The sequence below is a fragment of the Protopterus annectens genome, chromosome 2.part2 (genome assembly GCF_019279795.1).
Source record: "Protopterus annectens isolate FY-2018-M chromosome 2.part2, PAN1.0, whole genome shotgun sequence".
In the NCBI taxonomy this organism is placed as follows: domain Eukaryota; kingdom Metazoa; phylum Chordata; order Ceratodontiformes; family Protopteridae; genus Protopterus; species Protopterus annectens.
The window spans coordinates 321,297,104-321,309,832 of record NC_056730.1 but is presented as its reverse complement, the minus strand read 5'-3'; the positions used below and the strand labels follow the sequence as shown (position 1 = coordinate 321,309,832).

Below are 12,729 nucleotides of genomic sequence, written 5' to 3'. Positions count from 1 at the left end.
TTTGTAAACTGCAGTAAGTTTCTGGTCAAAAGACAGATCCAGCTCTGCCTTTCCCCATGGTACATGTTCTGGCAATACTTTATTTTAGATACACGTTGATACATAAATACATCAGCTATTAGACAATGGTCAGAACTCTTGACTAAAATGGCAACAGGACCTGCTAAAGGAGAACTCCACCTAAAAGTCAAGATCTGAAGTAGTTAACTTCATTTGATCAGCAACCTGTGGGTATCAGATCCGATTCGGATCCGAGACGGCAGCTTTCCTAGCTAAAAGATCCGAGCTCCAAGCTCCTCCCCCCTACACATAATGCCCTGCCACCTCTCTCTAACCCTCAGATCTCATTTGCCGCAGCTTCTGTAAGCTTCTTAGAATGAGCTCTGAGCATGGTATTGTGAGTTAAGGCTTTTATATATTTTTTTTTTTTTGTCAGAATTTCTATATCTTTGTGTGTGTGATTCCCTTCTAACTCCCTTAGCATTTTTGTGGGTAGTTTTTAAAAACTTCTTAGTTAAAGTTTATTCCCCTCCCCCCTCTCTGTGTGTGAAGGTGTGTGCGTGTGGGCCTGTACTCTTTTTCTTTCTCTAATATGTCTGAAGGCCAAAAAGCTGTGTTTTCTAAATGCTCCGAGTGTGGCCATAAGCTGTCCTCAGCGGATGGCCACACTCGGTGCGTTATTTGCCTGGGTGTTGATCACCTTTCTTCGGGCTGCACTATTTGTGCAGCCTTCAACCCCAGGGCTTTGAGGGATAGGAGGACGAAGCTAATCCTTGCGGGCCTTTTGCCTCCTGATTCCACTTTGTCCTCCTCCTCACCTACCGCCTCCGATCCCCTGGCCGAGACTCAACCTCCCTCTTTGGCCCAGGAATAAAGGGACAGCAAAAAGAAAGACAAGGCAGACAGGGAGTGGGAAAAAGATAGACACTGTAGCCACAAGAGGCGGTCCGAGTCAGTTCCATCGGCCCCGCAATCCAAGCAGCTTGCCTCTCCCCTTAAAGTCTCCACGCCTTCCCCCTCCTGGCTTCATCCTCCACGTTTCTCCCCGGAGTTGGAGGAGGAGACCTGGTCACCTTTGAGGTCGTCTAGGTGGCCTTCCCGGCCGGGCGGCCTCGTCCAGATCAATGAGGAGTTTATCCGACGCAGACATGGACCGGATGATGCGTCGATTTCTTCAGGCCCAGCTGCAGATGGGAGTGCTCTTGCCTCCCCCCCTCCGGGGGGAGCTCTACCCCCTTTTTCGCCCCCATTGCTCCTTCTCCAACCCACTATCGGGGTTTGGAGCTGTCGGATCTGACTAGCTTCGGAGCCGGGGTGGTGTCGGCGCTGGCAGTGTTTCCTACTTCGGTGCCGACTGTACCCTCGAGTCTGTCAGATCCATTTTCGGATCCGAGCTCTCAGGGCTGTGAGTTGAGCGTCGGATACAGAGGGGTTAGTGGGCCTTCGGCTCCATTGAGGTTGGAGCACACTACTCTTTTGGATCCGATCGTGTCACCTTCAGCACCGATCCGCACGTTGGATCCGAGGGGACTGCTTTCAGATCCTAGGGAAAGCAGTTCACCCTCAGCATTCGACATTGTGGCGAGGGTCCTTTCGAGGGATTCGAGACCCCAGGCTCTTGCTATGGATCCACCTGCCATTCCCTCTCAGACGGGCCTGTCTTCCATCATCCAGCCCCAGGGACAGCCTGCGCCTACGTCCCAGATAGTTCCCGCTGAGGAACAGGACATTGTTGGTGAGGCCTCTTCGGACAGCCCCCCCCCAGGAGGTCCCTCACAAAGGAAAGTGCAAGAGGAGGCACTTGGACTCACTTGAGTCCCTCACAGAAGACACGGACTTAGAAGAAAGGGAAGGTTCCCCAAGGTCACCCCCCGAAGACGTCTTTTTTGGAGTCATTATGGAAATGTTGCGCATTAGAGGGGGGTGGTCTGCCCAAAAAACCTTCCTCGGATGAGTCTGTGTTTCTGGAGGCGTTTGACGCAGGCCCATCTACCTCTTGGATGTCCCATCCCGCCGACCCCCTGGTGGACCTCATAACTACCAGAGCATGGAAGGAGCCGGACACTGTCGAGCCAATACCCAAGAGACCGGACAGGATACTCAGCCCTCCCACAGACAGGACAGTTTGGAGCAAGGGTGCCCCAGTGGATGCCATGGTGGTGGCGGCTGCCATTAAAAAGGAATTAGCACAGGAGAGTTCCTCGGTACATCCTCCAGACAAGGAGTCTCGGATGATGAACTGCCTCGGATAGCGGATGATTGCTTCAGCGACCTTCTCTGTAAGGTCACTGAACTATATGGCACATGTAATTCGGCTCCAGCGGGACCTGATCAAAGAGTACGCTGGGTCGCCCCCAGAGTCCATGTCGGCCAAGGACAAAAGGACCTTCTCAGCTCGAATGGCCACTCTCAAGTCGATTACTAACACATCTATGCGGCTTCTCTCCCATGCCACGGAGGGAGCGGCTAGAGCCAGTGGAACAGGCGTTGTCTTACGTAGACAGGCCTGGCTCTGTCTCTGCAATTTTGTGGAACCCTTCAAGGCGTCCTTCGTGAATGCCCCTTTTGACGGTTCTATGCTTTTTGGCAAAACCATCAGCGATACGCTTCTCCAGAGCAAGAAAGATGGGAAGACGTTGTCTGCCGTCGGGATCCGCTTCTTGGCTCCTCAGAGGTCCTACTCCAGGAACCAAAGAGGACAAAAGAAGATGTGGTTCCAGAAAGCTCAACAATCCCGTTTCGCTCTGGATCCTTCGTCCTTCAGAGGCAGAGGGGGACAGGGTGGACGCTGGCCCAGAGGCAGAGGGGGGCCGAAGGATTTCGGGTCAAGGAAACCTTTCTCCGATCGACCTGCGCAGCAACCCTGAGGGGTTGCACGACTGCTCCTCTCTGGAGGCAGTCGGGGGGCGCTTCTCGGAGCACCTAGCAAATTGGGAGTCCATTACAACAGATCGCTGGGTGCTCCAAATTATATCCAGAGGCTATTCTATCCCATTCCTAACGTATCCTCCCTGGTCGGGGAGTCTCCCCGATGTTCCACCCAATCAGAGGGAGGTAGTAGCCTTCGAAATATGAGAGCTGCTAAGGAAAAGAGCCATCCAGCACGTCCTCCTCGAGCAATCTGGATCAGGCTTTTACTCCAGGTTCTTTTTGGTGCCAAAAAAGACGGGGGACTTATGACCAATACTCGACATGTCCACACTGAACCTGTCAGTCACCAAAGAAAAGTTTCAGATGGTCACTATTCAATCCATTCTCCCACTTTTACAGGAGAACGACTGGATGTGCTCAATAGACCTCAAGGATGCGTACTACCACATTCTAATGGACAGATGATCCAGGAGGTTTCTCCGCTTTCGGCTGGAAGCCAGCCATTATCAGTTCAGGATCCTACCCTTCGGTCTCACCACAGCCCCCAGAGTGTTCACCAAGGTCATGGCAGTTGTAGGGGCCCACCTGAGGCTTCAGGGAATACAGGTCATTCCTTACCTGGACGACTGGCTCCTAACGGCCCCCACCAGGCATCTACTATTTTCAGGCAGGGGCTACTTCTTACATCTAGCCCGCCATCTAGGGATCACGATCAACCACAAGAAATCCTCCCTTCAACCTACTCAGATCTTGGATTTCATAGTGGCCAGGATAGACACTGTGCAATCCAGAGTTTTTCTGACGGCAGACAGACTTCGCAATCTAAACCTTCACATTCTGGCTCTTCTACAATCATCAACACCCCCTGCGGAATTAGTCCTGAGGACCCTGGGGTCCATGGCAGTGGCCATTAATCTGTCACCTATCGCACGTCTGAAGATGAGAATCCTTCAATGGACCTTACAGGTTCAATGGTCCATCCTATGTCACCCCCTGTCTACACCTATTCCCCTCAGCAGGATTTGCAGGGAGTCGCTACTTTGGTGGCTCCATTCCAGAGACCTCCGGGAAGGGCGCCATTTCTCTATATCCCCACCCCAAGTCACGGTGAGGGGGGGGCATTGCATGGGCAGATCCGTCCAAGGCACGTGGACTCACACAGAGACCTCAATGCATATCAATGTCCTGGAGAGGAGGGAGGTGCTTCTAGCGTTGCAGGTTCTTCATCCCCTTCTTCCTCCAGGGACTATTGCAATTCAAACAGAAAACATGCCGGTAGTCTGGTACATCAACAAACAGAGAGGAACCAGATCTTATCCACTTTGCAGAGAGGCCATGAGAGTGTGGGAATGGGCGATATCCACCAACTGCTTTCTCACAGCAATGCACATTCCGGGTCAGTCAAACATTCTAGCGGACAGGTTGAGTCGAACGATCCTCTCACCTTACGAGTGGTCTCTAAACACAGTAGTAGTGGAGAAAATCTTCCTCAGATGGGGTCAACCTTGCTGCGATCTGTTCGCCTTGCCTTTGAACACAAAGTGCAGCGAGTTCTTCGCTCTAATTCCCCCACCAGGGGAAGTCCCCAGAGATGCTCTGGTTCATGCTTGGCCATCCAGTCTTCTGTATGCTTATCCTCCTCTTCCATTGATGACAAAATTCTTGCAGAAAGCTTGTCGGTTGGGGAGCAGAGTTATCCTCATAGCCCCATTCTGGCCTTGCCAAACCTGGTTCCCATGCCTACGGTCTCATCTAGTACATCTTCCCTGGATCTTAGATCCCATTCCGGATCTGATCTCTCATCCTTTAGGATTGAAGACCCCCGACCTGGACTACCTCAAGCTCTCAGCTTGGTTGATCCAGTTCCATTAATGGCTAGGACTCCCGGTATATCTTCCTCAGTTAAGGCCATCCTGGTGGCCGCTCAAACAGTCTACCAGGAAAATCTACAAGAGTAAATGGAAGCGTTTCTCTATCTGGGCAGAGCATAGGAATTTGGATTCCTTCACGGCTCCTATCCCAGCAGTTCTCGACTTTCTATCCCATATTTTCATCAAGGGGCTAGTTCTTCTACTATTAAAGTTCAACTGGCAGCTATTTCCCACTTCCACATTGGAAACAGTTTAGGCCCCCTAGCTTCCTCCAAGATTTGCAAAACATTCCTGAAAGGAACCTTCCTGTTAAGACTCCCTATTAAAGATGCAGTTCCTCCATGGGATCTAACCCTAGTTCTTCAGGCTCTGACTGGTCCCCCTTTTGAGCCTGCAGCTTCAGTCGACTTAAAATATGTATCTTGGAAAACTGCCTTCCTGATTGCCATTACCTCAGCTAGGAGGATATCGGAGCTTCACGCTCTTTGCAGTAAGCCTCCATGCATCATCTTTCATAAAGACAGGGTTTCCCTCAGGACTAATCCCTCCTTTCTGCCTAAAGTGGCTTCAGAAGCCAATATCAACCAGTCCATCAATCTACCTGTCTTCTTTCCTAATTATCAAAACAAAGGAGAGTATAGACTTCATTGTCTGGATGTTCATAGACAGTTATGATTTTACTTAAACAGAACAGCCGATCTTCGAAAATCAGATCAACTTTTTGTGTTATTTGCTAAATCCTGTCTGGGTAAACCAGTGACTAAAGTAACCCTAGCTAGATGGATTTCCCAATGCATCCTTCTCGCTTACAAAAGCTCTGGTCGACCTGAGCCCCTGAGGGTGCAAGCCCATTCTACCCGATCTATGGCTACTTCTGCTGCTTTCTGGACAAGGGTTTCTTTGGATGACATTGGCTCAGCAGCTACTTGGGCTTCCTCTCATACTTTTATTACACATTATAAATTGGATATAATATCCAGAGGACGCGCATCTTTTGGCTCCGCAGTGCTCTGGAATATCCTTCCATGAGGACCTCCCACGTTATTGGCAGCTGGGGACTCTGTCTCACAGGTTGCTGATCAAATGAAGTTAACTACTTTAGATAAAGAAGTTATGTACTCACCATAACGTTCCATCTGAGTAGGTAACTTCATTTGTCAGCAACCAACCCTCCCCTCCATCCCCTGGACCCTTAGTTCGTTATTAAAGGATCAGGATACGTCACTTCCAGATGACATCAGGTGGAATGTATAGTACTCCTTTCTTGTGTTATAGTAATTCTCTATGGCATTATGGCAAACTCGATCTGAGGGTTAGAGGGAGGTGGTAGGGAATTATGGGTAGGGGAGGAGCTTGGAGCTTGGATCTTTCAGCTAGGAAAGCTGCCGGCTCGGATCCGAATCAGATCCGATACCCACAGGTTGCTGACAAATGAAGTTACCTACTCAGATGGAACGTTATGGTAAGTACATCACTTCTTTTTTTTTTCTTTCCAAAAAGTGTTTTTCCTTCCCTGTAATCCAAGACTAAACACTTCACATACAGAAGAAAAACAGAATTTAATCATTATATTTGCTTTCTTTCTGGCATCTGACTCATCTGTTACATCACAACAGCTACTAAGAGTGGCACAGGAATTAAGTTAGGTTACTTATCACAACATCAGAGCCACTATGAAAGCAATGACATTTGAATGTGCCTTATCAGTTACAAATTGCCAGCATCACACCTCAGATAAACAGAGTAGCCTGGAGTCTGAACAAAGTCAGGACTTTCAAGCTTAGTTTTCAGATGCAAATTTCTTTCCCTGTAATAAAATCAAGTGCCACAAAGAAAGAAAGCAAAAATATTAATCTAACTTCTTACCTTCTGTCAGTATATGATTTTGCATTTTTTCTACACTAATTTCTGCAAAAGTGCATGTTTCTTCTGGAGTTGGTGAAAGAATAGACTTTAATTCTAGCTACAATATTTAAAACTGTGAATGCAACACAAAAAAATCTCACCTATTAATCACAGGGGTCAGATTTCTTACATTGAACACTAAACTACAGTTGTTATTTTGAAAAGAACAATTAACTCGGCTACATTTTCAAACCTGTCATTCAAGCATTCCTTAAAATGCTGCAACAGAGATGGCCACTAATGAAAACCAAAGGAAGGGTGGGAGGTTGGCATGATGGCTAAAGTGTTTACCTGACAAACACAAGGTCTAGGGTTTGATTCTCAGATGGGGTAAATGGTTAGGCTTAAATGGCCCACAAAGACAGTTAGCCTAGTACTAACCTATGAAGCAAAATAATTAAAAATGTGGACTGATGCTTGTAAGCAGTCATAGCAATGTTCTCAGCTGATGAGAGAGAAACCTACAGTAAATGATCCCCTCATTTTAAGGATTTATTTCTGTCCCTGTTACATGATATAAGGAAGGTGAAGCCAATAACTGTAAAACAAAATAATGCTAGCCATGGCAGCCTCCTTCAGATCATTTTGGGGGTATAATAAATGAGAAAATAACAGTAACCATTTACTTTGATACAGTAGCATTAGCAATACAGAAAATTTCAAGAACTGCTGAAAAAACATGTTTTTTCAGGTTTTGGGTGTGGTTCTCCTCTGCTAACAAAAATAACAATGCGAATGATGTTTGCATCTGCATTAGGATTGTCATGGGAATGTTTTGCACAAAGTTACTTGCAATAGCCAACAAAGACACCACCTAGATAAAATTCAACACATTATTTATTACGATTTTCAATACAATCATTTCTTACCTAGATGATGAGTGTGTACTCTGTATGCAAATGGATACAATGGATAATTCTGATACGCACAAGCAAGGTCTGCATTCACCACTGTGATAAAAGCCCCAAAAAAGGAGAGAGAGGAAAATGTTACATATTAATGTCTGGAATATGCCAGTGGTACCACAGTTTCTTATTACACTCCTTTCCCAGTTACACAAAGGCCAAGTAATGGTACAACACTTCAGGCATTCTTAGAAATGTCATTACTTGTTTTTGTTTATACTAATACCAATACTCAAATACACCTTTTTTTTTGGTTTTATACAGAAAAACAATAATTTCAGTCTTTTAATACAACAGCTATGTCCAAGACTTGAGATGACTTTCAAAACTCAGTAGCACCTTAAAATCGATGTACATATCAAAATTAATAATGAAGTCACTCCCTGCAAAGAAAGATATGAAATTATATCAGCTGGCCTGCTACAGAACTTTCTGCATTTGATGGGAAGTGTGAGCACTTCATTTCAATGCCCCTCTATATGGCTGTTCTAACCATCTGTAACTCCTAGCCTCAGAGTGGTATTTTTCCTTTGGCTCAGGGTCAGCATGCCTTAAGAGGTATGCATGTATATATTATACATATTAGTAATTCCAGTACATAGCTGCACTGCATTTCGCTATTTAAGTGAACTGATGGCATTAAACTCTACTTTCATTCTTACATACCAACAGTATGTCAGGCTAGCTCAAGCCTATTGATTTATTATAGCAGTTCCAAGCCACTCAGCTTATAAGCGCATCAGTATGAGTTTGAAAAGTCCCTCCCCTTAAACTATTCACAGGACTAAAAGACTCTTGATGAAATCACTTACAATTAGCCATTCCACAGGCTACTTGCATTCAATATGCTGATGACTCCACACTTATTTGCTCTGCTAAATCCATTTCTGAACTTCAAACTAACACTCAAGCTGTATTTTCTAAAGACCAAACTACTACTCTTTAAACCTACTACCAGATCCCAATAATGGAACCATTATATCACCTGACTCTACTACCAAATTGCTAGGTGTCACGATTGATAACAATCTCTCCTTCAACTTTCATATCAATAATACCATTAAATCTGTAAACAGGAAACTTGGCTCTCTATATAGAATCAAAACTTTTTTAACCTTCCCAGCAAAAGTGAATCTTGCCCACTCATCTTATTTCCACACTTCTCTATGCCTCACCTATCTACACTAATCTCAAGAAAAACAATCTCTCTAAACTGTCTACCACTTACAATAACATAGCTAGATTTGTTACTGGAAAACAATTTAGAACCCACCATTGTCAGAATCTGCAACAACACCAACCTCTTAATACACCTGCTCTTAACCAAATCTAATAACCTTTGCCATTGGGAAATACTGGAATAAACTGAACTTACTTCAATTGCATCTACTGCTCTGTTTAAACAAAACCACTGGATATGTTCCTGCTCTAAGCCTGATTAAAATTTTCTTGGTTCTTTCTCCTCCCTGGCAATACATATCTCTTCTAATCTGTTCTCTCTTTTCCTTGGTTTCATGCTTTCTCTAATTGATTCCAAAGATGAAATGATGTTGAACATGTGGTTTATACCTTTAAAATATAATTAATCATTCTTGTCTTGAGTGAAAGACCTACCACTTTTTTAATCTGTTTGTTAATCTGTTATTATGTATTTTTAAATAAAATAAAATAAAAATAAAATTGCTTAATATTGAGTGTACTGATACTGTCTACACTGTTTTTCAGTGTTAAATTAGTGAGTTTTTACTATAATTCATGTATTTGTTCCTTCTAGTGGCAGAAGAAGGTTTCCAGTATATTGTTTTGTATTTTACTCTAGTCGGTAGTAAGTCCATCCAAACCTTATCATAAACTAACTGAATAGTCACCCCTGCCCCTAGTGTCATTCCTGTCAAAATCATGGACCAGCACTTCCCCACAACTTCTATAGCCAGCCTGATTGAGATGGGTATCATGAGACAGTGTAAGAAAGTACAGTTGTGTAAACTTACCATAAATGTAGATGTTCGAGTGTATTCACTGTTGCAGTCATCACATTTAGGTTATCTGCTTGCAGTAGCCCTCAGTCAGCCTGATTAACAAAGTATTGGGTCCTATGTCGGTTGCTGTCTCCTCTTCTGTGACGTCAGGGCTATAAAACATGCAGCTGACGTCGTTACATCAGTTTTTCTTGCCCCAGATGTCAGGTGCCCCCCTAATGGGAAGCAATTAAATCTATAAATATACAAGGTTATACCTCCAACAGAAAATCAAATACACCAAAAAGCTTTTAAGCATTGTAAAGGAGAGAAGAGGTATAGCCAAAAGACGTCAGGAGGTAACCAGGACTGCAACAGTGAATACACTCGAACATCTACATTTATGGTAAGTGTATACAACTGTACTATGTTCTTCGTGTTTCACTGCTGCAGTCATCACATTTGGGTAGATTCCCAAAGCTAAGGATGGGAGGAGGAATTTAGATAGCATTAGGACCAGCTATAAGGCCCTGCAAGACTGCAGTGGCAAAGCCAGCTCTGGATTTAGAGAAAATTGGCAAATGGTGATTCTTGGTGAAAGTATGTACAGAATGACAGGTAGCAGTTTCTAGGATGTCCCTGGTAGGTACGCCTCTGGGAAAGGCTGTAGAGGTAGATGCAGTCCTGGTTGAATGGGGTCTGATCCCCTGTGGGATAGGTTTTCCATGGTTTTTATAGCAGAAATGAATGCAATGGTCTATCCATTTGGAGATGGTTTGCTTTGAAATAGCCTTCCCCTCTGTCCCTGCAGCAAATGTCACCACCAGTTATTGAGATTTCCTTTGAGGTTTAGTCCTGTCCAAGTAGAATCTAAGTTGTCTGTGCACATCTAAGGAATGCAGTATCTGTTACCCTTTGTTCTGTGCATTAGGAAAGAAGGTTGGCAAATGAATGGACTGATTAAGGGCCACACTGGATACCACCTTTGGCATGAAAGAGGGATTGGTCCTGAGGGACACTCTGTCCGCATGAATGAAAGGCTCCACTGCCACAAGGGCCTGTAATTCAGATACCCTTCTTGCTGAAGTGATTGCTAAAAGGAAAGCTGTTTTCCAAGAAAGGAATTTTAAATCTGCAGTAAGTAGCAGCTGGATCAAAAGGAGGAAGGGTGAGTTTCTCCAATACAAAGTTAAGGTCCCAGGCTGGAGTTGGAGCTCTCCTGGGTGGTCTTAAATTTTTGGCCCCTCTGAGGAATTGCTTGAGCAGTGGATGAGAGAAGAGTGGAGGTTCTGTGTTATAATGAGCTGAAATGGCTGATGCATGAATTTTTATTGAGGAAAAAGACAGGCCCTTGTGAAGCATCTCAGTTAAGTATTGTAAAATCTGAGGTAAACTGGGCACTGCTGTGCTCATCCCTTGAGATTGGTTCCAGGCACAGAATCTTTTCCATTTTTCAGCATACGATTTTTTAGTACTAGGCCTCCTTGCCTCTAAAATGATATCCATCACTGGTTTACTGAGGGATGGTAAAGGAGAGATTAGGTAATTAGCCAGGCTACTAGGTTCAGTGTCTGAAGCTGAGGGTGCAGAATCTGGTTCTCCTGCTGAGACAGCAGGGTAGGAGTCTGAGACAGGTGCCATGGGGCAACAGTGACACACTGTGCAGGAGGGGGTACCAGTGTTGGCGTGGCTAGTCTGGTGCAATCAAAATCATGCTTGGTTTGTCTTGTTTGATCTTTAGTAGTGCTTTGGAGAACAGAGGCAAAGGAGGAAAGGCATAAACTGTTATGTTTTTCCAGCTGAAGGACAGAGCATCCACTTTCGAAGCTTGTCTGTGGGAAGTCCTTGTGCAAAATCTTTCCAATTGATGGTTCTGGAGGGAGGCAAACAGGTCTATATCTGGACTCCCCCATTTGTTTGTCAACATGTTAAAAATCCTTGGTTCCAGCCTCCACTTGTGTGGGCCCATGAGATTTCTGCTTAGTCCGTTTGCCAGTGTATTTAGTTTTCCTGGCAGGAATTGAGCTTGTAGATGCACTTGGTAGCTTAGGGCTGTGTTCAACAATGTCATGGCTAGTCTGCAGAGGAAGTAAGGATGTGTACCCCCCTGCTTGTTTATGTACCACATAACAGTGGTGTTGTCCGTCTTTACCATTAATTGTACTGGAAGAATGTGGTCCCTGAAGGCTGTCAGAGCATTCTGTACAGTTAACATTTCTTTTAGATTGATATGCAGGTGCATTTGACTTGGGTTCCATTTGCCCTGAATGTACTTCCCTGCCAGGTGCATCCCCCCCATGCATAGTCTGATGCGTCTGTTGTTAGGGTTTGGGCAGCAGGGGGTAGTGTGAATGGTAGTCCCTTGTTTTGGTGGCAGGCCTCTGCCTATGAAAGGAACTCTAGGCATAGGCAAGGTATGATAGAAATCATTGCTTCTATATCCTGATAGTGTTGACACCATAGGCTTTTTAGATACCACTGTAGTTTCCTCATATGCAGTCTTGCATATGGAATTAGAAGAATGCAGGAGGCCATGAACCCCAAGGCTTGTAGTATTTGCCTTGCAGATAGCAGGGTTTTTGTGGCCACTTGTTTGAAGTAGGTTGTCAAGTGAATTTGTTTCTCTGGCATGAGGAAAGCCATCTGAGAAGTTGTATTCAAGCTTGCTCCCAGGAATATAATTTGTTGACAGGGTACCAGGTGTGATTTCTTTTAATTTATGGTGTACCCCAGACAAGTTAGCACCCTTTGTACAAAAGCCAGATGATTCAACAATATGTCCTCGTTTTCTGCCTGAATGAGACAATCGTTCAGGTATGGGTATATTTGAATATTTCTTTGCCTGCAAAATGCAATGACTGGAGCTAGGCACTTTGCAAATACCCTGGGAGCAGTAGATAAGCCAAAGGGCAGTGCAGAGAACTGACAGTGAGTGTAGCCTGCTTTGAAGCATAGGTATCTTCTGCAAGACTCCCTGATTGGGATGTGCAGGTATGCTTCCTTTAATTCTAGTGTTGCCAACCAGGCATCTTTGCCTAGCATAGGAAGCAATTGGTGTAGAGTCAGCATCTTGAATTTTGGAATCACCAAAATGATGTTTAGAGTAGACAGGTCCAGGATAGGACGCCATGAAATGTCTTTTCTGGGTACCAGGAAAGGTCTCGAGTTGAAACCTTGTCCCTTTTCCTCTTCTGGTACCAACTGAATAGCCCCTATGCT

General features: G+C 45.0%; 1 protein-coding gene across 1 annotated transcript in view; it reads right to left on the bottom strand.

The window, feature by feature from the left end:
- Positions 1-12,729, bottom strand: part of PAM (peptidylglycine alpha-amidating monooxygenase) — a 2,584,515-nt gene that overhangs the window by 822,272 nt on the left and 1,749,514 nt on the right. The window contains exon 13 of the mRNA XM_044063879.1: positions 7,517-7,597. Within this exon, the coding sequence (XP_043919814.1) occupies positions 7,517-7,597 (81 nt within the window). The remainder of the gene's footprint in view (positions 1-7,516; positions 7,598-12,729) is intronic.